This window comes from Pipistrellus kuhlii, unplaced genomic scaffold (assembly GCF_014108245.1).
Source record: "Pipistrellus kuhlii isolate mPipKuh1 unplaced genomic scaffold, mPipKuh1.p scaffold_m20_p_2, whole genome shotgun sequence".
NCBI lineage: Eukaryota > Metazoa > Chordata > Mammalia > Chiroptera > Vespertilionidae > Pipistrellus > Pipistrellus kuhlii.
The window spans coordinates 92,488,270-92,515,597 of record NW_023425515.1 but is presented as its reverse complement, the minus strand read 5'-3'; the positions used below and the strand labels follow the sequence as shown (position 1 = coordinate 92,515,597).

The following is a 27,328-nucleotide window of genomic DNA, read 5'->3' as shown; positions in this document are numbered from 1 at the left end:
TGGCTGTAGCCATCTTGGTTGGGTTTATTTGCATACTCACTGTGATTGGCTGGTGGGCATGGCTTGTGAGTGTAGCGGATAAATGGTTAATTTGCAAATTACACATATCAATAGTATCACATTGAGTTGTACTCTTTTCTTCCAAACATGCCAAAACACTACCACATGTGTTATATTTTCCCACGCACTCTTTCAATGGGATTGGTAGTTTAAGAACTTATCAGCACCATGTTGCTTCTTTTTAGTAATACAAAACTGAATGACTAATAGGCTTATGAGCAGTCACAAAACAAGTTTATAGAAAAACTGGAGTGGGCTCTTGATCTCAATTTTTTTTCTAATTAGGCAATAGAGATATCTTTAATTTTATCCCAAGTGGTCACATCTATAATATTAGGTCTAGTAATAATTAATGTCGTTTTCTAATACTTTTTTAAATCGAATTTATTTAAACAATACAACAAAATTTAATCAACAATATAGTTGCCGTTGTTTTCTACTACTTGTGCCCAATGCTCAGGAAGAATTTTAATCCCTCTGTTGTAAAATTCTTGTGATTTTGATGCAAAAAGTTCGGTCAATGCATTTTTGAGGCATTCTTCATTATTAAATTTTTTTCCAAGAAGAAAGTTTTGCAAAGAACGAAACAAATGGTAATCGGAAGGGGCAATATCAGGAGAATATGCAGGTTGAGGGAGAACTTCCCATTCCAACTGGCGCAGTTTTTCAGCAGTGATTCTTGCAGTATGCGGTCGTGCGTTATCGTGGTGAAGAATTACGCCGTTCCGATTAATCAGCGCGGGTTCTTTTTCTCTTAAAGCTTGGGCTAACCTTTCCAATTGGGCACTATACACTGCACTTGTAATGGTTTGGTTAGATTAGGGGTGTCGAACTCAATCAGAGAAGGGGCCAAAATCTAAAATCCAGCCTAAATCGCGGGCTGAATGGTTTACTGAACAGTCATAAACTGTCATTGTGATGGAAACGCAGCGGAGTGCAGTGATGACAGCACGGTGCGGGCCACATTGCAAGGCCTGGCGGGACGGATTTGGCCCGCGGGCCTTGTGTTTGACACATGTGGGTTAGATGGTAAAAGTTCATAATGAAGAATTCCTTTAAAATTCCACCAAACACACAACATCACTTTTTTCGCATGCAAGTCAGGTTTTGGCGTGGGCTGCGGAGCCTCATTTTTGTCCAACCATTGAGGCCGCCTTTTCAAATTAACATACAGTACCCATTCTTCATCTCCGGTAACAATTTGCTCTAAAAACGGCAAACGGTTTTGACGAGAGAGGAGCGAACTGCAAATTGTGACTCTTTGATTACGGTTGTTGTCGGTCAACTCATGAGGAACCCGTTTTCCAAACTTTTGGACTTTGCCAAGTGCACGCAATTGATTGGAAATTGTTTTTTGTGAACAATTTAAAGTTGTCACAAGCTCTTGTTGGGTAATTTGAGGATTTTGCACCAAAAGAGCTTGAAGAGCTTCTTGATCAAAATTGGACACACGGCCTCGACCACTCTTGTCATCTAACGAAAAATTTCCCTCGCGAAATTTCTCAAACCAACGCTGGCATTTTCTGGCGCTAACTGCATCTTGACCAAGAGCACTACAGATGTTTTTTGCAGCCTCACTTGCTTTTCTTCCTAATTGGAACTCGTAAAGCATGCAGTGCCGAATATGCTCTTCATCTGCCATCTTCTTAGCCCTAGTTTTGCAACAAAAACCAAACCAAACACAAACTTTTTCAAGCAAAACTTGTTAATTGCACTTCACACATTCTGTAGATACCACGTATTTGAAGGTTATGTCAATACAAGTCAACGCCAAGCAAGATTTCAAACGAATGTTTAAAATCGACATTAATTATTACTAGACCCGATATTATAATAAAAGCATAATATACTAATTAGACCTGACAGCTGAACAACCTTCTGGACGAATCTGGGACTGCAAGGGCCAAGGCAAGCCATTGTGGCTGCAAGGGTTGAGCCCCTTGCATGAATTTTGTGCATCAAGCTCTCTAGTGTAATATAAAAAAAGAAGAAATATAGTCATTATCGGATTTTTCTATTGAAGTTGCATACATTGCAGCATTTAAACTAGATTTCAGAACTGCAGAACTAATATTTTTTATTCTAAATTAAATTCCATAATAAAAGAAAACAGGCTTTTATGGGACATTATATTTATTATTAGTTCAAAATGCATCCCCTCTCCCCCCCCCCCCCCAATTGCTATGTTTTGCCTGACCTTCAAAGGACTTTGGGACTCAAGGAAATCTTCACTATTTAAAAAACATATCATTGTTTCATAGTATAGCAAACTCTAGAAGAGTATCCTATAGAAATTACCTTAAATGTGGAAATTTTACACACTTCATTCTCAAGTAAAATTTGTGCATCTCAATCAGATTATGTTTTCTTTTTTGAAGAACTGACTTTTTAAGTATTTCTAAGTAAGTTTTATATATATATAGGTAGATAGATAGATAGATAGATAGATAAATTATTGATTTTAGAGAGGAAAGGATAAGGATAGAAAGATAGAAACATCAGGCTGCATCCTGTACACCCCCAACTGAGGATTGAGCCCATAACTGGGCCATGTGCCCTGAGCAGGAATAGAACCAGCAATCTCCTGGTTCATGAGCTGACACTCAACCACGGAGCCACACCCGCCAAACAGATTGTTTTCCTTTATAAAAGCGTTCATGGAATTTCATTAGCCATAGTCCTTCTTTCATTGCATTTTTTTTTTTTTTTTAGCTTTTTGGATAATATTACACAATGGCCTTACTGAAAGGGGTTATTAATAAGATATTGTTCCAGAAATGGAACCCAGATCATAGTAATAAATCAAGTACTACTTGTTTAGACAACTCATATTTTTTTCAAGTAAATGCTTTTTGGGACCTGAAAACTATCTTTCATTTTTTATTTTTCTAACAATTTGGTCATAAAAACATAGAAAATAAATATAATCTATGTCTAAATCCCAGAAAAACTTGTTGGCTGGAATACAGGCCATCCAATTCCTTATGCACGTTGGGAGTGCTCAATAAATGTCACTGTCTGAGTGATAGTATTACTTCTTAAGATTTTCTTCTCTTAACCCAAGCAGTTGCTTAATTTGTACTGAAAATCTGGTTTTCTTTTCTCTATCCCAGCATATTTTGATTAATATACCATTACTATTTTAAATTAATATACCATTACTATTTTAATGCATTTATTTTTACACTTGATCTTAGCCAAAAGGCCGAGAAGCGATGATTTTAATGCATTTATTTTTAAAAACAGTTTTTCTTAAATATCTGCAGATCACATTCCAGGATCTTATGACTATGAAGCAATTTACCATCTGGTACTATATCCTATATAATAAAAAGGTAATATGCAAATTGACCCTAATGGCAGCATGACCAGAACGACCAGTCAACCAGTCACTATGAGGCCCACTGAGCACCTCTTGGTCCCTTTCCCAGGAGGCAGGCTCCCATCACCAATGGTGAATGGGGAACCAGTGGTGGATGGTGGGGGACAGAGGTGGCACCAGGCCAAGGTCCCAGAGCCACTGGTCACCCCCACACAAAGGGGGGCAGGGCCAATGAGTGGGCTGGAACAACCAACCTCTCGGCTCCTATCAATGGATAGTCTGATGGCAAACAGGGCGGAGGGGGGCCGGAGTGGGGCCGGCTATGGGCAGCTGGGGAAGATGGCCCTGATCGTAGGCCAAGCCTAGGAACCATACTCCTGCACGAATTTCGTTCACCGGGCCTTTAGTGGTAGGATAATAATCTAGTAAAAATTGGGAGTATGGTATTCTCAACTGATGAAAAGATCTGGCTGCAATAGTTTTTTTCCCAGCAATAAAAAGTCCTTCCTCCACCCCCACCCGTTTTGTTCTTCCTAAATATACTGCCCATATATTGCTTCAAATTAAGTCTTTGAGGGAAATACCAGTTATAGGACAGTCAAATTGGGGGCTCTGGAGCAGTAATCGAAGTTTTTACCTACAATTTCTGGGTGCAGGCATGGAGCTAGAATTGCTTAAGACCCCTGGTTTTGAGGTTTGGGACTCCAGGGACCTCCCCATTTCCAATGAGTTAGGCTACTATGATTATTTGCTATCAATTCTCCACAGATAGAACACAGAGCACCTGGACATAAATCCTGCTTTCTATAATTTTAATTATTTATGCAAAGTCTTTTAATCCTTTGTGAATCAAACATGAATCACATAGCTTTTTGTAGTTTGATAGTTAAATAATTTTTTGTCCTCTGTAAAATGATTTCAAAGCTATTTACAACAATCAAAATTCTTGCCATTCTTCATAAGAGTTTTATGCAATAAATACTCCCACATTTTCAAAGAGCAAATGTATAAAAGAAACTAGGACCTTTTAAACCCTTGGAAAATTTACCTTTAAGAGAACTATTTTATTGGTTTAAACACAGACAAATCTTTGAACATATAAATAAGACATTTAACTTTATAAATCTTATTTTTTGCTAAGATGTCTTTTGACATTTCTAACCCCATCTTACCAGAAATATAGCTCACTAATGATCTCTTCTAAATTATCTTTCTCATCACTTTAATTTCATAATACATCCTTTAAATGTTAATCAAGAAGAAATGGTCTTTCATATTAAGATTTTTCCTTAAACTGTAATTTAGAAGTACCATAACAAGAAATCAAGAAGTTTATGTAAAAAGAAGGTAATGGGACAAGTAGGCAAATGATACTTATTTTTCCAAAAGCTGAATGCATTTATCACCACTTTTAACAATCTGGTAAATCAATACAAAATTACATTAAGCTTTCATAAATTCACATTTTATTTAACCAGTTGATCTAACTTACTGATGAAAAGTATCTTTAACAATTACTGAAATTACAGATTTAAAAGTGAAACATTCCATTAGCTATCTGCCACAAAAGCAGCATAATGTTACACTTTGTTCCTTTTATTCTCCCATCCCCTTAAGAAACAGGAATATTATGCATTCTTATTTCATATCCTGATCTGAGGATGGTTTTAGAAGACATGGTTTTACTAAGATATCAGACATCTCTGTATTATACACACTAAGGACCTAAAAAATTCTCTATAAATTTTAATTATCAAAACATCCTTTGGGTTAAAAAGTCCTTCTATTCTTCAAAGATTAAATAACTGAGTATTATGACTAACTGATTTATGTAAGTGATCATATGACTGTTAAAGCTGTAATAGAAATGACATTTTGATTTGTATCACGATGTCTTAAACTTTACCTAAAAGATGCATTAGAATGTCAAAGTTCAAGAGCCTTTTTTTTAAATTTTTAAATGGCTTTACCATTTTCATTTCCCAGAAAGTCTCCAAAAGATAATAAATTTGCCAGTACTTTCATAGTTGCTCTCTGTACTGGGATAGGAAAGGGTGCTTGCTGAATTGTTCTGGTTTTCATGACCCAATCCAAACCATATAATACTCTGGCTTCAACTAAGAATTTTAAAATAAACAAAAGAAAGAACTGTAACTATTTAACGCAGTAGGTTCTACATTTATGGAGCCCATAAGCTGATTTCCTGGGGAAAGTGAAAACAGTCTCAAGACTTTAAATGAAGTCTTGGATGCTGGAATCACAGCAAATACAGGAAAATTAGGAATATGTTGGTAACCTCTAGTCTTTTTTTAAACTGACCTCACCCTGGGCAAGTAACCATCTCCTGATGCCATTGTTGGAGACAATTTCTGGCTGAAAGATCATTTCTGACTCAATCTGGCTTGCTATTCTTGGTTAATCATCCCCATTTCTCTCATCATTTCACTCCTCAGACTATTACATTTCCTTTCAAGAAAGACTTTTTAAGAGAGTCGGTACTTCCAGCCATCTCCCTCTTTATCCTAGCTAAATCCCCCCAGGCCTCATTCCTATCGCCCTCATTTCACTAAGATTTCGCTAAACATTTTTAGACAGAGCACATGACCTCTATCCAGTCTTTCAATGTCTCGGAACAGACATAAAAACACTTGATTGGTGCGCTTGCAACTTCTTATTCTAAGAATTTAAGAGCCATTAGCTCTTTTATTCTACTCTTAAAGACCTGCAAGGCAAAATTTAAATTTAAAAAATTTTAAATAAAAAACCGCTCCCTTTTTTTTTTTAACCTTTAGCCACGCCCACTGCCTCCCTCAAGCGTCCACGCGAAACTGCAGGAAACCGGAGGGGGCGGGGCGTTACGTCATGACGCCCTGCGTCAAGGAACGCCGGCGGCTGCGGCGCTGGCGGTGACTGCGGCAGCGGCGGCATTTTAGTCGAGCGCGGCGGCGGCGGCGGTGCTGCTGCTCCTCCCAGCATCCCTGGCGCGGCCATTTCAGCCCCATCTTGGCTGAGGGGAGGGAGCTGCAGCCGCCGCTTCAGCAGTTTGAATTTCAGTTTTCCCAGGGCTTTTGAACCGGGCGCACCGAGGAGCAGTCGAAGAAGCTACCGCCGCTGCCTCACCCGACCCGAGCGCCTCTGCTCGCCGGCCGGCCGGCCGCCGCCCCTCACTCAAGAGCTGTGAGGGGAGGCCGGGACTGCCGCCGCCGCCGCCCGCGGGGGTGGCTCCCCCTGTGAGGGGGGGACCGAGCCGGCTCTCCCCTCCCTCCCCCGGAGAGGGTTTCCGCCCGAGACGCTCGACATGTCCCTGGGGCTGAGCTCCGGCTAGTGCCGGGGAGGGAGGGCCTCCCGCCCGCGCCGAAGCCCTGCTGCCGGCCCGCCGCGGACCTCCAGCCAGCCCAGCCCGCGGCTCTGGGCTGAATCCGAAACCCCGGCTCCGGACCCGCCGCTCTTCGCCGTCTCTCAGCGCCCGAGCCCCGAGCTGCCGCCGGCACCAGCCGGAGAAGCCCGAGCGGGCAGCACCGCCCCTCACGCCGCCGCCGCCTCCGCCCTCCGCCCTCCCACTCCCGCCCCCGGCCAAGGCCTGCGAACCGCGCGGCGCTGGACTGACCACGGCGGCCCGGAGACGCGAGGAGAAAGCCGCCGGCTCGCCCCTGGGATCGCACTCGCCGCCGCGGAGGGGATTGAATTGAGGCGCCGCGGCTGCGGGAGGCGAAAGAGGAGGAGGAGCAGCTGCCGCGCCTGTGAGACGGGGGCCGAGCCGGAGACTGACACAGAGAAGTGAAGGGAGAGGAGGATGTCTCCCGGAGCGGGCGCCCGGATCAGCCCGTGACTGCCGGCGGCGGGCCTCACACCAGCGGGGACTCAGACTTTGTCTTTGGGGGCCGCGCTCTGCCCTTCCTGGTTTCCAGCAAGTTCGCAGAGGAGCCGCAGTGCCCCTCTGCCCCAGCCCTCCTCACCATGTCCAAGATGCCGGCCAAGAAGAAGAGCTGCTTCCAGATCACCAGTGTCACCACGGCCCAGGTGGCCACCAGCATCACCGAGGACACCGAGAGCCTGGACGACCCGGACGAGTCACGCACCGAGGACGTCTCCTCTGAGATATTTGACGTGTCTCGGGCCACGGATTATGGCCCCGAGGAGGTCTGCGAGCGTAGCTCCTCTGAAGAGACTCTCAACAACGTTGGGGATGCGGAGACTCCCGGGACGGTCTCCCCAAACCTCCTCCTGGACGGGCAGCTAGCGGCCGCGGCTACTGCTCCCGCCAACGGAGGAGGAGCCGTTTCGGCCCGGAGCGTGATTGGGGCGCTGGCCAATACTGGGGCGACAGCTGCCACCGCAGCCCCCTCTTCGGGGGCACCCGGCGCCCCCCCGGCCGCGGGTTCATCCGCGGGGCCAGCTCCGTCGCAGCCCACCACCACTTGTAGTTCCCGGTTTCGCGTGATCAAGCTAGACCACGGGAGCGGGGAGCCCTATAGGCGCGGCCGATGGACGTGTATGGAATACTATGAGCGGGATTCGGACAGCAGCGTCCTGACCAGGTCCGGTGATTGTATTCGGCACAGCAATACTTTTGACCAGACTACGGATCGAGACAGCGGCCTGGGCGCCACCGGAGGGTCGGTGGTGGTGGTAGTGGCCTCCGTGCAGGGGGCACACGGGCCCGACTCGGGAACTGACAATTCCCTGACTGCTGTGTCACAGCTACCCCCGTCGGAGAAAATGAGCCTGCCCGCTCCGGCCCCGCCGCTGAGTTTTGGCGTCGGGCAGCTCCAGCCGCCGCCGCCGCCGCCTCCGCCCGTAGGTGGGGCTGTGGCTCCAAGCTTGGCTTCGAGGCCATCGTTCCCGGGGGCCGCAACCGGGCCGCAGCAAGTGATGGCGGCTCCGCAGCCCAGCCAGCCCCAGGGAACCGGGCCGGGCGTCATCCCTCCGGGGCCCAATGGACAGGGTCTTCCGCCAACGAATGTAACCCTGGCGCAACCCGGCGTGTCTCTGCCTCCTCAGCCTGGCCTGGCCGCCAGCGCTTCTACGACGCCGCAGCCTCAGCTGTTCGCGTATCCCCAGCCTCAGATTCCGCCGGGGCATTTGCTGCCCGTCCAGCCCTCCGGCCCTAGTGAGTACCTGCAACAGCACGTGGCCGGCCTGCAGCCGTCGTGCCCCGCTCAGCCCTCTGCCGCCGGCGCTGGAACGAGCCTCGCCGCAGCGGCCAGCCTTCCGGTGGGCACTGGCCAGAATGCCCCCTCGGGGACCGCGCCGATCATGGGCCCCTCTTCCCTGCCAAATGAAGCTGTGGCTCCGGGGCCGGGAAACGCGCCAGGCGGACAGGCCGTGCCTAGTCAGCCGGCTGGAGTTCCCCCCGCTCCTGTGGGAGGCACGTTGCAACCGGGCCTGGTTCCTACCGGGGCCGGGCAGCCCCAGTCCGCGCCTTCGCCGCAGGTGGGAGGCAGCGGTGGGCCGACAGTCGCGTCTGGTGGCCCTCACACCACGGTGCCCGGAGTTCCAAACGTGCCTGCCGCCGTGCCCGCTCCAAGCGTGCCCAGTGTGTCTACCACATCTGTTACTATGCCACATGTACCCACGGCGCTGGTCCAGTCGCAGCAGCTGAGCAGCCATACGCCAGTCAGCAGGAGCGGCAGCATAATCCAGCAAGGCACACCCAGTGCACCAACAAGTCTACCACAGTCTGACCTAAGCCAGTTTCAGACTCATACCCAGCCTTTAGTCGGACAAGCTGATGATACTAGAAGAAAATCAGAACCCCTACCTCAACCACCACTTTCTCTCATTGCTGAAAATAAGCCTGTTGTGAAGCCTCCTGTTCCAGATGCCCTGGCAAATCCCCTTCAGTTAACACCTATGAACAGTCTGGCCACCTCTGTATTCAGCATAGCTATTCCTGTTGATGGTGATGAAGACAGGTATGAAAATCTTATATAAAATATTTTATAGGAATGTTTGGTCAAACATTGTAGTTTAGGGTGCAACTTTGGAAGAGTTCTTTTTTCAATTTGAGGCTGTTAGCATTTTAAATATAGCAATTACTGTTTACTAAAGTTGATTTATCAATTCTTAAAAAAATACCTTTAGTTTTAAAGATTGCTCATGTAAAGGTGGCTAATAAGAGAACTAGTCTTGTCACAGTTGCTCAAACATACTAAAATGGATAGGAATGCAACATTGTTTATTCAAAATGATGGATTTTATCTTATTCCTCTCAATTTAAAGGTGGTAACTAGTAGGTTATGCCCCATAGGATTGTCCCTTTTTTAGATGTCAATCACACTTGAACACTTATGGCAGACTTTTGTCAGTGTGAGTTTTGAGATGAAACAATTAGAAGTTTTCCATTCTGGAAAATCAGAAGGCCCTTTAGTACAGAGAGATCCATGTGAGATATATATCTCTGTATCTGGAAAGGCTGGAGAGATAATCTTGAAATGTCAAACCCAGCTTCGAAGATCATATCTTCGTTCAGCCTTTTAATGAAAGAGAATAGAAAGTCAAGAGGCTTCCCAGTGACTTACTTTTTTTTAGATACTATTTTTTTAAAAAGTAAAAGTGTATCTGAAAATACTTCCATCATCAGTCTTTGTACTATAGGAAAGGGTGATATGAGCTGTAGTAAAAACCTGTAGTTCTTTAAATTAGAGTAATTTTATAGTAAAGGGATAAATGTCAGCAATTGGCTCCCTCTAAGGGAAGCTTCTTTAATTGTTTAAGTGAAAATTGGTGTATTTGCCATATCAATCCTACAACAGTTGATGTTTGGTTATTGCTTAATGAGAATTTTAAATGGTTTTGACGAAATTCAAATGAAAAGGACATAATATACTTAACAAAAGTTTTAAAAACGGATTTGTCACAGCTTTAAAGTTATATTTTAAAACTACAGAGAAAGTTCCAGGTACTTCACAGGTAGACATTTGTTTGTTGGAAGTTTTGTTTTCAGAAAGGTTAATATTAGATGTGTTAAAAGATCAAAGCTGTTTTATGGAATAATTGGTATGTAGAATACAATGAGATCTGTTAAAGCTTTTTCTTATGTTTCCTCTGGGTTCCTTCATATTCTTAACTTTTCATTTCTGTTTAGCCTTGTATTTTATATACTTCTGTTGGTTGGTGTGAAAAATGCTTACTGAAATTCATCTTCTCTGCTTTTTGTAATTCAAAGTTCATCTTTTTTTGTAGGTGACTTGCTTGTGGGGAGTCTTTCTTCTATTTGAGAACTCTTAGAGAATTCCACGTGTCCATAAGTGAGCTCAGCTAGCTAGTCATTGTGAAATTTTATGTGGATGGAACTACAAAGTAAAGAAACTGATTCCACAAGCCACTCAGAAAAATCCCTTTTTTGCTCCCATATTTTCACACATAGGGGCACACACCTAAAATGCAGATTGTTCACCTTTGGTAATAGTCAACAGGTGACTTTCCCCTTTCTAGCTGCCAGAAACTTTTTTTTTTTTTTTCTGGTGGGTTAATAAATAAGCATTTGCTTACCTCCCTGTTCCTGTTTTACACTGCCCCCATATTTCTTCAAGAAATAATGACTGGTTTCCTAACCCACTCCCAAAACACCTGCACACCTGTGAATGAAGAATGTATTTTCTATTCTCTTCACACCTCTCTCAGGTTAGAGCATATGTAATTGCATTCCTCATGACTCTAATATGATGATGATAGGGCATGAAACAGAAGTCTATTGACAAATGGAAACTCTGGGATGTATTTTTAGATACACCTCTGGGCTGCACCTCTAAGATGCATTTATTTCTCCTCTCCTTATGAAAAGAGTTGATAATCCCATCTCATTTCTAAACATGTAAATGTTTGAACTGCAGATACTACTGTATCAGTTGTAACAGTTAATCCAATGTAGGAATTTTGATGTGTCTGCAGTCCTATTTTAAATATGGCACTTCCCTCTCCAACCCAGCCTTTTAAAATCTGTTGCTTATCTAATGTTCATTTCTAATTTTTGTTATAGTCTTTCATTGGTTTTCAGTTAAACAAGCTAGTTTCCAAGATGTAATGTTACACATTTGACTATTTTGTCACTGCAACAAACATACCTGGTGAAGGAATAAATCCATTAACTAGAAATAGTTGTGTGTTTTTTAATGGGAAGCCTTTGGAAAAGAGACATTTTAAATTATGTGCTTGAAATTAAATAACACAGTTTTTCTAGGTGTATGTTTAAATTACTGAGTCAAGTATTTTTGAGGATAAGTACTACTAGCACAATCGTAATTTTAATATGGTGATTTTGGGTTGCCTTACTAAATTAAAATCTGCATACAGTTTTTAAAAAGTTGTTTTGAATTTATTGGGGTGACTGATTAATAAAACTACATAGGTTACATACAATTTTATTTACAGTCATTCAAATGTAAAATAAAATGGAGTGAGAAGTCTTGAGTAATTATGACTTAAATTTTATGAATAGGTTGAAACAAATTTTAGATCTTACGAAAATATTTGTAAAGTAAGGTGTTTGCTTTAAAAACATGTTGAGAAAAGAAAGGAAAATGCAAGATTAACAAAAATGATTGAGGTGATTTTGATTGATATATTGAAAACTTTTTGTTGTCATTTTGGTTCCATTACTAATACAAGGCTCTCCATATTGGCTCATTTTGAGACTATTTTAACAAATCAGAAAAGACCTTATATTATTACATCATAATATTATCATGCCTTTAAAAAGGCTGATGTGTGTTTATACAAAGTAAGAAAATATAAAGTTCTTGGTTAAAGTTGCCCTTGGGCCATATATTATTTATCACCATAAAGTTAATCTATTATGTTAGCTTTTCTCATTAGGCAAATGATCATTTGTTGAGATGCACTAAATTGATTTTGTATAAAGTGGAGTCTATAATGGTGGTTGAAAATATAGAAAAATGTGTAGCCATTTTTACAGTGAACGTTATAAAATTTGTATAAACTACCTATATACTTAACAGGCTCCTTTTTGATAAGTGGGTGAGATACAAAATATTACTGGCCTTTTTTTGAAAACGAATGCAGTTCAGATAATTTTCCATAGATAGCTGACCAATGTGAACTCTGTAAGTCACATTCCAGGAACTCATGAATGGCTGCAATTGTGAACTGTCAACTGCAATCAAAATACTGTTGAAAACATGATTGTAAGTCCTAAATCAAGGAAGGGTATTAGAAGGGGTCAGGTTCAGACAAAGAACTGCAGAATCTATAAACCAGAGACAAAGGGACACAAAAATTTTTTTAGATTAATTTTCCTATTAGAGAGAGAGAGCAGGCTTTTCCCATTTGGGACTCCTCCCCAGGGGTTCCCCTTTGGGGATACCCCTGCCCAGATGGAGTTTGTATATGCTTCCAATTAACTTCTACATATTTATTTAAAAACACAAAACAAAACATGATTGTAAGGATCTCTTAGTGGCAAATATCTATATTTTGTTCATGGTTTTGTGTTTGTTATTACTGGTAAGGTATTATAAATTTTTTGTAATACCTTACTAGTAATTTTGTAATTGGTTAGTGATGTGTCCTGGTATGTGCTATAAATAGAAATTTTGTTAGTACAGTTCTAGACATATATATGTAAATGTATATCAGGAGGCAGCACTATAACTCAATAGATAGAGTTTATTTTTCTTTATATTGAATTGTGGAGGTAATTTTGCCCTTCCAGCTTTATAGTTAATATTTAAATCACACAGTAGATGCCATCTATACTTATCTAAGTACTCTTACCAAGGATTTTGTAATCCTAGTATAAAATCATGTGTTTGAGTGACACATTATTTACTAAGAACTGATGTTGATGCACACTCATCAGAGTGCCATGTTGATGACTAAAATTAAGGAAATTATCATTGATTTCCAGAAAGGCTGATGATCACAAAACCAAGAGTTGTATGAGTAGGAATGTGGCCTTTTAAATTCAGAGACACATACATTGTTTAAAAGTTTAGACTAAATCATATAGGCAGAACATTAACTCTTTAGAAAACATGGGCTTGTATGTGTGAGGATAAGACATACTCGAAGTAACTATTTTAGTTACCCCTGTTTTTTCCTTGCAGGGGAAGGAGTGGATCTTGAACTTTTTATAGTTCTGGAAGTGGGGTATATATGTTCTCTTATTCCTGAGAATAAATTTTAATACCAATGTTTTGATATCACTAATTTGGAAATAGTAAAACATAATACTGGATTTATGGATCTGGTACTTGCCAATTTGGAGTGGTGTTTAGTCTTTCTCCATACCAAAGGAGATTGGAAGCAGTCATACTCTCTCTAGTGCCCTCCAGCAGCAAAGAGCAGCCCCACCTATTAGATGATAAAGAAACCAAAATGAATCTCTTTCCTGAGGATTGTTTGCTAGGGAAGTATTAAAAGATCTTGACTTTTCTTTCCTAAAATAGGAAAATTGGGGGGGGGGGGGGGGGCGGGTGGCGGTGGATGTGAGGATAGAAAGGGATGGCAGATAACCAAGACAGAAAATATAGTGAAATGACAAGAAATGTGATCTCAGAAGTAATAAGAGCACTTGTTACTAGTGAGGAACCATGGTCTAATTACTTCTTCTAATAGTTTAACCAGTATGTATTTCCTTTTCTAAACAGAAATTGTTTTTCTTAATTGCATTATTCTTGAGTATGAGGAAGAGAAGCTTTAAATAAACAGGTCTGGTTAAATGTAGCCTGAATGAATATGTATCCTAAGTCATTTCCTATTAATGGGAAGAGCAGATTTTTAATAAGAAATCTTTATAATTGACAGAGTATATGTAACACAATTCTTGAATTAGAATAATTCATTCAAGTTTGTTTGTTTTAAATACTAAACCAGTGGACTTACGATTAGATGGTATAATATGAATTACTACATCCACAAAGAATATGCATAATTGAATTGTTATAATTTAGATCTTTCCACAGCATTCTTGAACATACCAAATTACTCAATATTTATTATATTATTTTTCCCCCATTGACCCTCTCCAGTCCCCTCCCACCCCCCATTCTCCTAGGCCTTCAGCACCCTATTGTCTGTGTTCATGCATATATGCGTACAAGGTCTTGGGTTAATTACCTCCCACTCTCCTTCCCTCTGAGATTCCACACTCTGTTCCATGCTTCCATGTTTCTGGATCCACTCCTATTTATGATATTCTTAATCTTAATTCTTAAGACAAATATTGGGACTCTTTCATAAAGATTTAGCAATAGTAACCAATTTGTATCATTACCTGACATTAACATGTCTATATGTTAATGTATATGTTAATGTATACACTTTAAATTTGACTGATAATGTTAAAGATATATTGATTGCTTTACCTGTAAAAGGTATGTGTATAATTTCTACTTCTAAGACAGGTGAATTAAATTTCACCTGTACACTTGGATTATTTACCTTTCAAATTTAATGTCCAAAATCAGATACAAGTTTTTAGTTTTCTTGTACTCAAGCTAACATCTGTTTTTAAAAATGAACTCTCTTCTATTAAGTAGTACATTTACATATGATGGTTATGTGACAGTTCTGCAGGTCATTGAGTTAATTTTAATAAGTTCATCTAGTATACAGATTATTAGTAAATGCCTTGCTAACATACCAATCAGAGCAGACAAGACAGGTAAGTTTGAATGTTAAGTTGCGTAAAGCCTCTTTTCCCATAAACTTGCTAAAATTTGACTAAAGAATTATTGATGTCTACAAGAGAAACTGATTATTATAAATGCTGTTGGTGTATCTTAAATGTTTTTTTTAATATTTTAGGCTATCTTCGTTATCACACAAGTTAATTATTTAATTTGTGAATGAGGGATACCCAAAACAAAGTTTAAATTAAACTTTGTTTAAACTAGTTTCTGAAGTAGAATTAGAATTTAGTTTTTAGTTTTACTTAATGGTTTTGTAAGGTAAACCAAAACAAATCTTCGCTTGGTATATGGTCTACCTGGATTTTGAAAACAAAACCAAAAAGGAGAGCTGTTGTTCAAAGAAAATCAATGGTGTGCTTAATTATAGCATTAGCATGTTATATGACTGACAATTACAGATTTTGGAGTCGGATATGCCTGGGACAAAATCCAACTTTCTTCATACCTGAGACATCTGTCCTTGAGCTATTTATTTAGTCCTCTAAGCTTCTTGTTTCTTCCTTTGAGAGTTTGAGAAAATTAAATAACTTATGCAATTTGTGAACAATCCGTTATAACATAAGGCAGTATGCATGGCAAGCATACATCATAGAAATGTCAGTATTTCAGTGTCCTAACTGCCCTCCCAGATCACCTCTTACATGCTACAAATCATACCAAGAGTCTTCTGTTTTATCTGAAAGTGTAATTGCATGCATGGTATGGATGTAATCAGAAGAAGAGCTATTGTTTTAGGCCAGAAGTATGGCAAATTCTGTTGTAATACTGGCTCTTCTACCACTTAGCTCGTTTCTTTGGTCAGGTCATTAATGTCTCTCAGTTTTCCTCATTTGTAAAATTAGAATTTGAAACTTGGTCAAGTTTTTTAAGATCCCTATTATGAGTTCATATATTTAGACATATTTCATAATAGAGCTGCCTACTTAAGCCTGCCCCTCGTCAAACTCTTTCCCTACCACCTGATTATTGTTTGACCGAAAAATGATGTTTACAGCCCTGGGTGGTGTGGCTCACTTGATTGAAATGTTGTCCTTAAGAAAGGGTCTCGAGTTCAATTCCCAGTCAGGGCATTGATCCCTGGTGAGAGAGTGTACGGGAGGCAGCCAATAGATGTTTCTCACATCAATGTTTTTCTCCCTTCCTTTCTCTCTAAAAATCAATAAATAAATATCCTTGTGTAGCTAAAAATCAATAAATAAATATCCTTGGGTAAGACTTAAAAGATTTTTTTTTTAAATGAAGTTTACAAATAGTAAGTAGGTTGGATTTCCAAGAAACATTTAAAGCAATGATACATCATTCAATTACCTTTGTGCTCTCTGAGTCTGAGTACTGGGATACAGAGATAGGACCATTCTGTCCTTAAAGATCGCAAGCTGTCTGAAAATAATTAGTAAATATAAGGTGCTGATGGAAACAATTTAGGATATCCATATGTCATTTTGGGGTAGGGAGGATGTAATTAAACTGACTTACAGTTTAATTTACCCTCTGCATAGGTAATAAATATATTTATACAGTTTAAAAGTCAAAATGTAGAAGAGTAAAAATTAAAAGCGTCTCTGACATCTCTTTCCTCTAGCTACCCAGTTTCTGCTTTCAGAAGCAACCCATTATTACCTGTGCATTCTTCTGAAGCTAACTCTTGAACTGAATCTTAAAAGGCTCATTCATATTAGGCCACTGATTGAAAAAGAAAAAAAGGGATTTTCCAAGTAGAGGGAGAAGGCAGTTTGTATAATAGTGTGGAAGAGTGAGACTATGTCAGATTTGGGAAATGATGCGATTAATTTGACAAGAACCAGAGTGATGGGCTAAAATGTCATGGTAAAAAATTGAGATTTTTATCATGACTATGGTTGCTGTTGAAGATGTTCCTTGAAGTGTTTATAATTAAAGTAGTATGTATATATTGAACCCATTGCAGAACACTTTTCAGTGAGTATTCTATTTTTAATTAAAATCTTATGATAAAATTGTGTACTAGTATAAGGAAATCCTAGGGAAGCTCCAAATCAGGATTCTCATTCATTGGAAAGTACTAAATAGCTCAGTATACCTAGTTCTAGCTTAAGTATTCTGTTTACTTTAAGTAGTTTGTTTGCCTAAATATTACCTTAAAATGATTAAATATTTTGATATATGTTAAGATAGTCTACCAAAAAATATTTTAATACAGTATGCCTTGGAAACTAACTCTATATTAAACACAAACCAAGGTTGTTTTAGGCTCTATGTATATGTAATCTGATTTGATCTGTTAAGCAACTCCAAAGTGTTTCTACCCCTTTTTTATGAATTAAAGAAACTGAGGCTCTGAGGATTTGAGTTTCATAGATATTAAGTGACAAAGCATAGATTCAGACTCAGGCCTTCTGACTCAAAGACTCTTGGATATTCCCAGAGTTAGTTTATTATTATTATTATTATTGCTTTGCTGGCTGTAATGAGGAAGGAAAAACTTACTATAGCCACTGATCTGTTGTATTGTTACTTTTTACCTAAAGTACATATTTAATCATTTAAAATCCCTAGATAATAGATAATGTTGGAAGTGGCCCTTGCTATTCTTCTGCTTATTGTATTTCCCTGGTTTTTATTTAGAAATCTCTAAAGTTGAGTTTTGACCTAGAGAAGAAGAAATTTGCTGAGTTCTGGGCTCATGTGTGTACTTCATCCTTTAAACTTCTAGAAGTTTTGTAGCTTAGTTTTGAGGTATAGTATATATGTATGTTTGTTTGTTTTTTTCTGTCTGTTATAGTTAGTTAACCCTACAAAGGTAGTACTTTAGTAAAGCAAGTAGACAAATGTCACATTTGAGTCAACTTTTTGATCTATTACTTTCTCTGATCTATTACTTTTGTGTCCTTGAAAATTAACACGACAGACTATTTAGTATATAAAGTGAGAGAAAAGAATATGTTCATTGGTTTTGAAAATGATCAGGCCTATCTGTATTTACAAATGGCTCTTTTGAAATTCTTGGTCAGCTAGGTTTCACAGACTTGACTCCTTTAACCTATGCCTGTTAATGTTTTGAGACTAATTCTTGTTAAATTTGCTAAAAATCCCTCAGTTAATGGGTAACACCCCAGCTGAAGTATTCCACAAACCCAAAATTTCATATCTTATACTACTGTCTTTATCCTTGGAATATACTGAGTTTTTCTGTAGTACATAGATTGTATGACTTCATATAATTCCTTCATTTTGAATATATGTAGGAAGTGATTAACTGCAAACTTTAGCAACCTTAGTATTAGTTCTGACATTTAGGTTCATTTATAGTAGGGGTGGGGAACTTTTTTTTGCCAATTGCCACTTGGGTATTTATAACATTATTCACAGGCCATACAAAATTATTACCTTAAAAAATTAGCCTGACCGAAGCTGGTTTGGCTCAGTGGATGGAGCATCGGCCTGCGGACTGAGGGGTCCCGGGTTCCATTCCGGTCAGGGACAGGTGCCTTGGTTGCGGGCACATCCCCAGAGGCGGGTGTGCAGCAGGCAGCTGATTGATGTTTCTCTCTCATCGATGTTTCTGGCTCCCTGTCCCTCTCTCTTCCTCTCCGTAAAAAATCAATAAAGTATATTAAAATATATAAATTTGCCGAACCCGGGTTGGCTCAGTGGATAGAGCGTTGGCCTGTGGACTGAAAGGTCCTGGGTTTGATTCCGGTCAAGGGCATGTACCTTGATTGCGGGCACATTCCCAGGAGCGGGTGTGCAAGAGGCAGCTGATCGATGATTCTCTCTCATCGATGTTTCTAACTCTCTCTCTCTTTCTTTTCCTCTCTGTAAAAAATCAATAAAATATATATTTAAAAAAATAGCCTGCTAGCAAACTGGCAAGGGTTAATGGGGGTTGGGGGCAGGAGTTTGAGATTTAATACTTCCAACGATAAAGAATTATTATTTTTTTTAAATAGCTTGCTATATTTGGTCAACAATTTAATTAACTCACCCCTAATGCCTTGACAGGACCAGACCAAATTATTTCTTGGGTCTTACACGGCCCTCGCCAGACATTCCCCACCCCTGAATTATAGTATTTATTTCACAGGTTCTTTTCTCACCCCAAGATATATGACTAATGAAGATAACTTCTTTTTTCACTTCTACATTTGACTTTGAGTACATTTTATTATTAGTTTATGCTGTAAAAATACTAGAATTTCATAACTTAAATATGACTATTTAAAACCAATTTATTTGGCATATGAATTTTATTCAAATTAAATATATGTATGTTTTTCCAAAGTCAAGATCTGAATTTCTTTTAAAGAATGCTATCCTTATAAATATATTGTAAATACTCTTTAATGATTTTTAAATTTCAGACTTTCAGAATAACTTCCAAGTTTACTCTGTTACTCTTTTGTATTTACTACTTTCCTTTTTTTTTTTTTTTAAGTCAATCTGTTTATTTTAAACCCAAGGTCTCTTAACTAACCTGTATGAATAGCATACTTATTCCCATGTGGTCCTGGGTAAGCCTTGTAAAAAAGCCAAATTGAGTTTCCAGTTGGTTTAGTTGTCTTTCATTTAATTTGGCAGACCAATTCTAAGTACAGTGGAAAAAAGAGATCTGACAAATATATCTTGAGAGGATACAAGCTGTTAAATAAACAATAGTTAGCAGTTAGCAGCCTCTTAATCCTTTCTTGCTATCTAATCAGTGCCTTTGATTGCCTTAGCACTAGTCAAAGGAAAAATAAAAGGTTAAAAGAATAGAAAGGAGTTGAAGTAGGACAAGCAAAAAGAAGTGCACATACTGAAGACTCCTAATTAATCAAATAGTTGCTTTGGTGACATTTTGGCATCTGCTGTGTGTCTACCTTTCCTAGTTTTGGATCACCTTAAGAAGTACCCTACCGTTTAAAATTTTTAAATGCCTTTTAAAAATGTTTTTTTTGTGTGTTTTCTTTTTAACTCAGTAGATAACACAGTGGGTCTTAATCTGATTTTTGAAGTCATGGAATTTTATTATTTTGTTTGATGGTCATTGATATTTAGTTGCTATTCTTATAGAACTTGGAAATAGTTTTTTTATTCTAATACTGCAGAGACTCTCTTAAGTCTCTCTTAAGTCTTAAGGGTCTCAGAAATGTCATATTGTATCTGAACCTCATTTTTATGATAAAATAATAGCTGTCATTTATGAAGCATTAACTATCCACTAGGAGCTTTCCATATAGTCTTTACATATGAATCACTCTGCATTATTTAATTGATAGACGGACATAGAGAAGTTAAAATTTAACTCTGCTATATATTTAGCATAGTGATTTAAGAGTATAAACTCTGGGACCAGATTGCCACCTAACTAACTCTGTGACATAAGGCAAGTTACTTCTATCTGACCCAGTTTTCTTATCTGTGAGATGGGAATAGTAATAGTACCTACTCTTAGGGCTGTTGTAGAATTGAATTAATAAATATAGAATAGTTAGTGTTGAGTATATAATCACTCATATTCTTAGTGTGTGCTGCTGTTATTCTGCTAAAGCATGAATCAAGAATTTTGGACGTGATATCTCAAGTTTTTGTTAGTTCCCTAAAGTTGGGAGTTGGAGAGACTTTAGAAATATGCTGAACTGGAGGGGAACTGTAAAAGCAGGTTTGTCAGAAGTTTAGTCTCCTGCCAGGCTGCCCTGGCTCAGTGGTTGAGTACCTACCTATGAACCAGGAGGTCACGGTTTGATTCCTGGTCAGTGCACATTCCTGGCTTGTGGGCTTGATTCCCAGTGTGGGGCATGCAGGAAGCAGCCAATCAATGATTCTTCTCACTGTATTTCGATCTCCCTCTCTCCCTCTCCCTTCTTCTCTGAAATCAATAAAAATAAAAAAATAAAAATAGAGTTTAGTCTCCTGAAAAGCCATTACTGAGATGTGAGGTAGATCATGTTACTGGGAGCTTGCCCAGATGAACCCATTAGTTAAGATTCTATAGTTAATAGCCCTAGGGAAAATGTCCCTGGGGAATAGTAGAGATGGAAGGTAATTAAGATGTAGTACAAATTATTACACCTTAAAGGGGCATACTACTAATACTAGAAGTTAGAAAGCTTCCATACAATTCACCATTTTTTGCCCTACCTGAGAACCACACATAAATAAATAGACTCTGAAGGTGAACATTTTGTTAATTTGGAAAAGGACTCATTGTTCATCATCAAACAATATCAAATAGATCCTATGAAGAATTTTTTATTATGAAGGTACAACTTATTTTACATGTCCCTCACAACAGCTTTATTAAACTGCTAAACACATAGGGATTTATGAAAGTATCTAACAAAGGGTAGTGTTGATTAGGCAATGAACTGGTCACATTCATGTATATTATATATAAAGGTGTATCCACAAACATAATTGAATACTAGCTAATATTTGATTTGATTTTTATTACCCTTTTCTTTTAGAACTGTGATCCCAAGTTGTCAGGGTCTGCTGGATTTTTGTGCAGTTTTAATTTTATTCAGAATGCTTTTTTTTTTTTAATTTATTGATTTTTAGAGAGGAAGGGAGAAGGAGCGAGTGATAGAAACATCAATGATGAGAGAGAATCATTGATCCTGCAACCCGTGATGTGATATTGACCGGAATCGAGCCTGGGATCCTTCAGTTCACAGGCGACACTCTTAGTCCATTGATCCAAACCAGCTTGAGCTCAGAATGCTTTTAAGCAACCTTATTATGGCTCTCACTCTCCCTCTCTCTCTCTTTCTTGAAGCTGTTACACTGTATTAAAAATCTGAAATCTTCCATCTTTTTTTTTTTTTTTTTAAGTAGTGAATTTACTATATTTTCTCAACCTCATCTCAAATTCTTGGATCTCACAGGAATCCTTCAACTGCTTTCTACCAAGCGTTCCATTTGAACACGTTTCAGGAATCAAAGAACCTCTGGGATAGGTATGAATACTCACGTATGGAATGTGTACATGCAAAGGTGTATGCATGAATTGCTTTGCACTGTACTGGTTTCTCATCACTAAAACTGATCTTTCTTATTTTAGAGGGGCACTCGTGTTTAGCATGGGGAAAAGCAGCAAAATAAACCAAAAGGACAGTCTATATTTTATATAGGCTATAAACATTTCTTCTTACTAAACTTTTAATTATATTTATTTTTGCAAGGATTTACATATTCTGTTGGATTTTATTATATGAAATATTTACTAACCCTTGTGTTATTTTAATGTTAAAATATATTCTATAAAATAAAGTGCCTACAGTCATTTTAATTTTGTGCTACTTTTATTTCTCTGTAAAAGCCTTAGTGACTCAAAGCAAAATGTTATTTTATATTAAGAAATTGGAGGAGGGACAAAACCAAGGAATCAAAGTAGTAGTCATTGTTTAACTCTTGGCGAGAAACTTTACCATCAAACTTGTTTGCTAGAATTCATTAGATCTGCATCACTGTTTTATAAACCCCAAAAATGGTTTGTTTTCTCACAGAAATGTGTACATTTTATTACTTTTAACTTTTAAAAATATTAAATGAAGTCGAATTCATTTATGGTTAAAAAAAATACTTTGGTTTATCTTTCTGCATAATACACATTTTAAGTAGTATATGCTCTGTTGAGTTATTTTGCTAAATGTTTATTAGCACTCCATCATTCTGTGTCTAATTAATAGAAGTTGAGCTCAAATAATGTTTTTTAAATTCTCACAAAGCTTTGTAAAGTTCTTTTAACTCTGCCTGGCAACGCATTTGTGTCCTCTGGCATAGTTGAGATAATACTCATGGACTCAACTCCATCTCTTTCGTTTGGAAAGAGTATTGCTAAGTGCATGTCATGCTTAACATGTTAAGACATGGTCTACATTGCCTAGAAATGGTACCAGTCTTCTAATTCTTTGGCTTGATTTGCTTTGTGTGTCACTTGAAAGGAATTTTCTAACAAGTCTTTTTTGTGATGTGTTCCTTACTTTACTAAAAATGTTTTTAAAATAGTTAATTGTAGAATAAGACATTTTAAAATTTACCATGTTTATAAATTCATTTTTTAAATTGTTCAGCTAAAATCAATAAGTAAAATTGTTCCACTATAACAATAAATTAAGGCATAAATGTAAATTATGGCATGAAACAAGCATGAAGGTTTAATCATTCAAATGGCTTGCCAGATGTAGCCAGCCAGGGTGAGTACTTTGGTGTATATTTTATACTTTTCCCTTAGAAAAAGGAAGAATAGCACTCGATATAGAAATGTAAGAATAGTTTTCACATGTATAATTTATTTCAAATAGTTAACTTTTGTGAGCTGCCATGACATCAATATGTAAGATAACTACTTTCATCAAATCAATGTAGAAAGGTTTTACCTTTTTAAAAATATAATTTGTATTTAATATTAAAAGATTGCTTTTGTTTCATTATAAAACAACCATAGAAATTGCCTGCTCCTCATTTGTTTTTATGCCTAAATGCTCTTTACCTATTTTGTTTTGGTTTTAGATACCAGAAACATTTAAGGTATCAGAAATGAGGCAAGTTACTATATCTGTAGTTCCTTATGGGTTGAAATATATTCTCTTTTCCTTGGAGCCTGTTGTCCAGAGCCAACGAAATTAACAGATTGTTGTCTATAGTATGTTAAAGCCAAAACATAATTAGAATTTATATTCTAGATCAGCTGTATTCAATGTAAATTGGCTTGTTGGTACTGAGGCTACAGGCCTGACCTGGTAGAAACTGATCAGTGGCTTCCTTTTAACTTTTAACCAGCTTATTAAATTTTCAATTGAGAAGAGTAGTAGCATCTAGCTTTATTAGTTCCAAAACATCTACCACTTCACTTGGCAGATATCTAGACTTTTGAATTAGCTAAAAAAGTACTGTGGGACTATTTATTATTTTTCATTGCAGACAGGGATTGAAGATTTGTCTGTGTTAAGCTTTTAAAAGTATAATTTTATAACTTTTCCTAATCTCATTTGTATTAGATCTCACTAAATTGTCTTATTCATTTTTACTACTATTAATTTTAAAAAAAATTTACAACTAATTTGGCAAGTAAGTATGTAATAGAATCATTCAGTACTTAATAACTTTTAAGGAACTATAAATCCTTTACATCTTCTACATGCTTTGAGGTATAAATTTGCCTATTTAAGTCTCCTATTTATGAAGTCTTGGAAATCATTTTCGGTAGCTTTTAAGCCCTGTGCCAGTTTTCATTAAGCCTGCCCTAGAAATCGGAAGAACCCTGGTTTTGCCTATGTCAAAGACTGAGATCTTTTTCTAGGATTCTTTTCATGGAGTATCTATTAATCAAAATATAAGTAACTAATTTACCTTTCTCACATTGACTTAGAGTTCTCTCATAGTCCCTCTGTTTTCTTCTCTATTTTAATTAGAATTACCAAGTTGAGAAGCTTTTCACCAGTCTGCTTCTGCTATTTATTTATTTAAATCTTTATTGTTCATATTATTACAAATGTTCCTCATTTTTCCCCCCTCCATTGCTCCCCTTCACCAGGTTTCCACCCCACCCTCTGCCTTTTCCACACCCCCCATTGACCTCATCTATAGGTGCACAGTTTATGTTCAGTCTCTTCCCGCACCCCCACTTCTCTTTTCCCCGAGAATTATCAGTTCACTCCCCTTCCATACCTCTGATTCTATTATATTCACCAGTTAATATTGTTCATCAGATTTTTTTAATTCCCTTGGTATTTAGATTCACTTGTTAATAGTTACATATTTGTTGTTCATAATTTTTTTTATTAAGGTATTATATGTGTATAAATCATTCCATTGCCTCCCCCTTCACTCCCATACATGCCCTCCCTCCCCAGAGTTTTTCATCCATTGGTTTTCCTTATATGCATGCATACAAGTCCTTCCGTTGATCTCTTATCTCCCCCAGATCTCCCTACCCTCCCCGCTGGAATTTGACAGTCTGCTTGTTGCTTTACTGTCTCTATATCTATCTTTTGGCTATTCATAATTTTTATCTTTATTTTCTTTCTCTTCTTAAAGAACCTGCTTCAGCAGTTCATATAATTCTGGTTTGATGATGAGCTCCTTTAGCTTTTTTTTAATTTGTGAAGCTCTTTATCTGGCCTTCGATTCTGAGTGATAGCTTTGCTGGGTAGAGTATTTTTGGCTGTAGGTTCTTGCTATTCATCACCTTGAATATTTCTTGCCATTCCCATCTGGCCTGCATGGTTTCTGTTGAGAAATCAGCTGACAATCGTATAGGTGCTCCTTTATAGGTAACTACCTGCTTTTCTCTTGCTGCTTTTAATATTCTCTATTTGTTTTTTGCTCTTGGAATTTTAATTATGATTTGTCTTGGTGTGGTCCTCTTTGGATTCCTTTTGTTTGGGGTTCTGTGCGCTTCCTGGACTTGTAAGTCTAATTCTTTCATCAGGTGGGGGAAGTTTTCTGTCACTATTTCTCCCAGTATGTTTTCAGTATCTTGCTCTCTCTCTTCTTCTGGGACTCCCATAATTCTGATGTTGGTTCGCTTGAAGTTGTGACAGAGGTTTCTTACATTATCTTCAACTTTCTGGATTCTCTTGTCTTCTTGCTTCTACGGAGGAGTATCCTCTGGCTCTTTGTGTTCCAATCTTTGACTTGATTCTTGCAATCTTCCATTCTGTTTTTAGGACTCTGTATAATAATTTTTTATTTCAGACAATGTATTCTTTATTTTTAGTTGATCCCTTTTCATATCCTCATAGGTCTCATTTATTTTATCGGCCTTTTCTAGGAAACTCTTGAAAAACCTTATAAGCGTGGTTTTGAACTCTATATCCAGTCTCTTTTTGTCCCTCATTTCTTTTGTTTGTGATCTGTTTCCTTGTGTCGGCATTTTCGCAGCTTCCCTGAATTGGTAGGGTGGCTTTGTGTGTTAAGGTGTCCTATATGGTTCAGTGGGTCAGCCTCCCAGTTACCTGAGGTGGACACTCTTGGTGCACCCCTTTGTGGACTGTGTGTACAGCCTTATTGTAGTTAAGTCTTGATTGTTGTTGGTATCCCTGAGAGGAACTGACCTCCAGGCCAATTGACTGTGAGGATCAGCTGTCTTTCCCTTTTATTGTAGGTGCCATCATTGTTTTCTGCCTCCCCATTTGTCATTTGCAAGTCCTCAGAGAATCATTCATCTGAAACTGTCACTAAATGTGTATAAGGACAGTAGATACTGATATGTCAAAAATAGAACAGGCCTTTCTTAGGAAGCCCAAATGTTTGTGTGGACTATTTTGTGTGTTTGTGTGTGTGTGGGGGGGGGGGGGGGGGAGAGGGGGGGAGACTATTTATTAAAATGAATAATGTAACTTCCATAGTTAGCTTTGTGGGGATTATTTTACCATGAACAGGTTTATTTTTAGTGAAAGCTTAGCCCAGTGGTCGGCAAACTCATTTAGTCAACAGAGATAAATATCAACAGTACAACAATTGAAATTTCTTTTGAGAGCCAAATTTTTTAAACTTAAACTTCTTCTAATGCCACTTCTTCAAAATAGACTCACCCAGGCCATGGTATTTTGTGGAGAGCCATACTCAAGGGGCCTAAGAGCCTCAATTTGCCAACCACAGGCTTAGCCTATTAACATTTCATTATAGTAGCTTTAAATTTTGACTTCCTATTTTCCTGCTTTAAAGAAGGGTATCCAAATTTAAATATTGGCATTGCTTTGTTAAATCAATAGAATTATTTTTTTAAATGACCACTAAGGAGCAGGCGCTAATTGTGAGTCTTTCGAATGCAAAGACTTGAGTAAGAATTTATAACAATTTTATTCTCTTGTAAATATCAGGTCAGTAAGATAGAAAGTACTAGAGGGAAGAAACATTAGCTTAGGTAGATTAAATAGGAAATCAGGTAGCTTGTAAGGATTTAACCTAATTGATAAACAACTTGCAATATTTCTGCCTTAGTGAAGAAAATGCATAAATGTGGTTAACAGATGAGAGTAATAGTTGGTAGTTGTACCATCCCCTTGAATCAGCTTGTCCTTTTTTATGATAGCACCAATATTTTAAGAGAAATAGAGAGTAGTACACATGGGTTATTAACTTAATGTCTAAGAAGTTTATGGTATGTCTTTTACTAGATACTTGATGATTTTGCTTAAATTTTATATAGTAATTATTTATAACTAGTTTTAAAGTTATTAGATTAGGAAAAACTTGTGTTTAAATAACCTAAAGTATTTTATGGTAGAAAAAGCTTCCAATATTTTCTATTACTTTTCAGATGAGATTTTATGTTTGAAATTAGGAGTAAATCAAAACTAAGCTGCTTGTGTGAGACTCTTTGTGA

At 38.3% G+C, this 27,328-nt stretch overlaps 1 protein-coding gene across 11 annotated transcripts in view; it reads left to right on the top strand.

The window, feature by feature from the left end:
• Positions 1–6,330: 6,330 nt before the first annotated feature.
• Positions 6,331–27,328, top strand: part of TSC22D2 (TSC22 domain family member 2) — a 67,595-nt gene continuing 46,597 nt past the window's right edge. For 4 of the 11 annotated variants that reach the window (XR_006742105.1, XR_004989733.2, XM_045584090.1 and 1 more), the window contains exon 1: positions 6,333–9,297. Coding sequence is in view for 7 of the 11 variants with exons in the window: in XM_045584090.1 (XP_045440046.1) it covers positions 7,340–9,297 (1,958 nt within the window). In the remaining 4 variants the exon portion in view is untranslated. Of the gene's footprint in view, positions 9,298–10,567; positions 11,480–17,640; positions 17,701–21,461; positions 21,613–21,881; positions 21,954–23,102; positions 23,193–27,328 lie in introns of those variants that run through there. The other 7 variants (XM_045584089.1, XR_006742106.1, XR_004989732.2 and 4 more) reach the window with 7 other exon arrangements.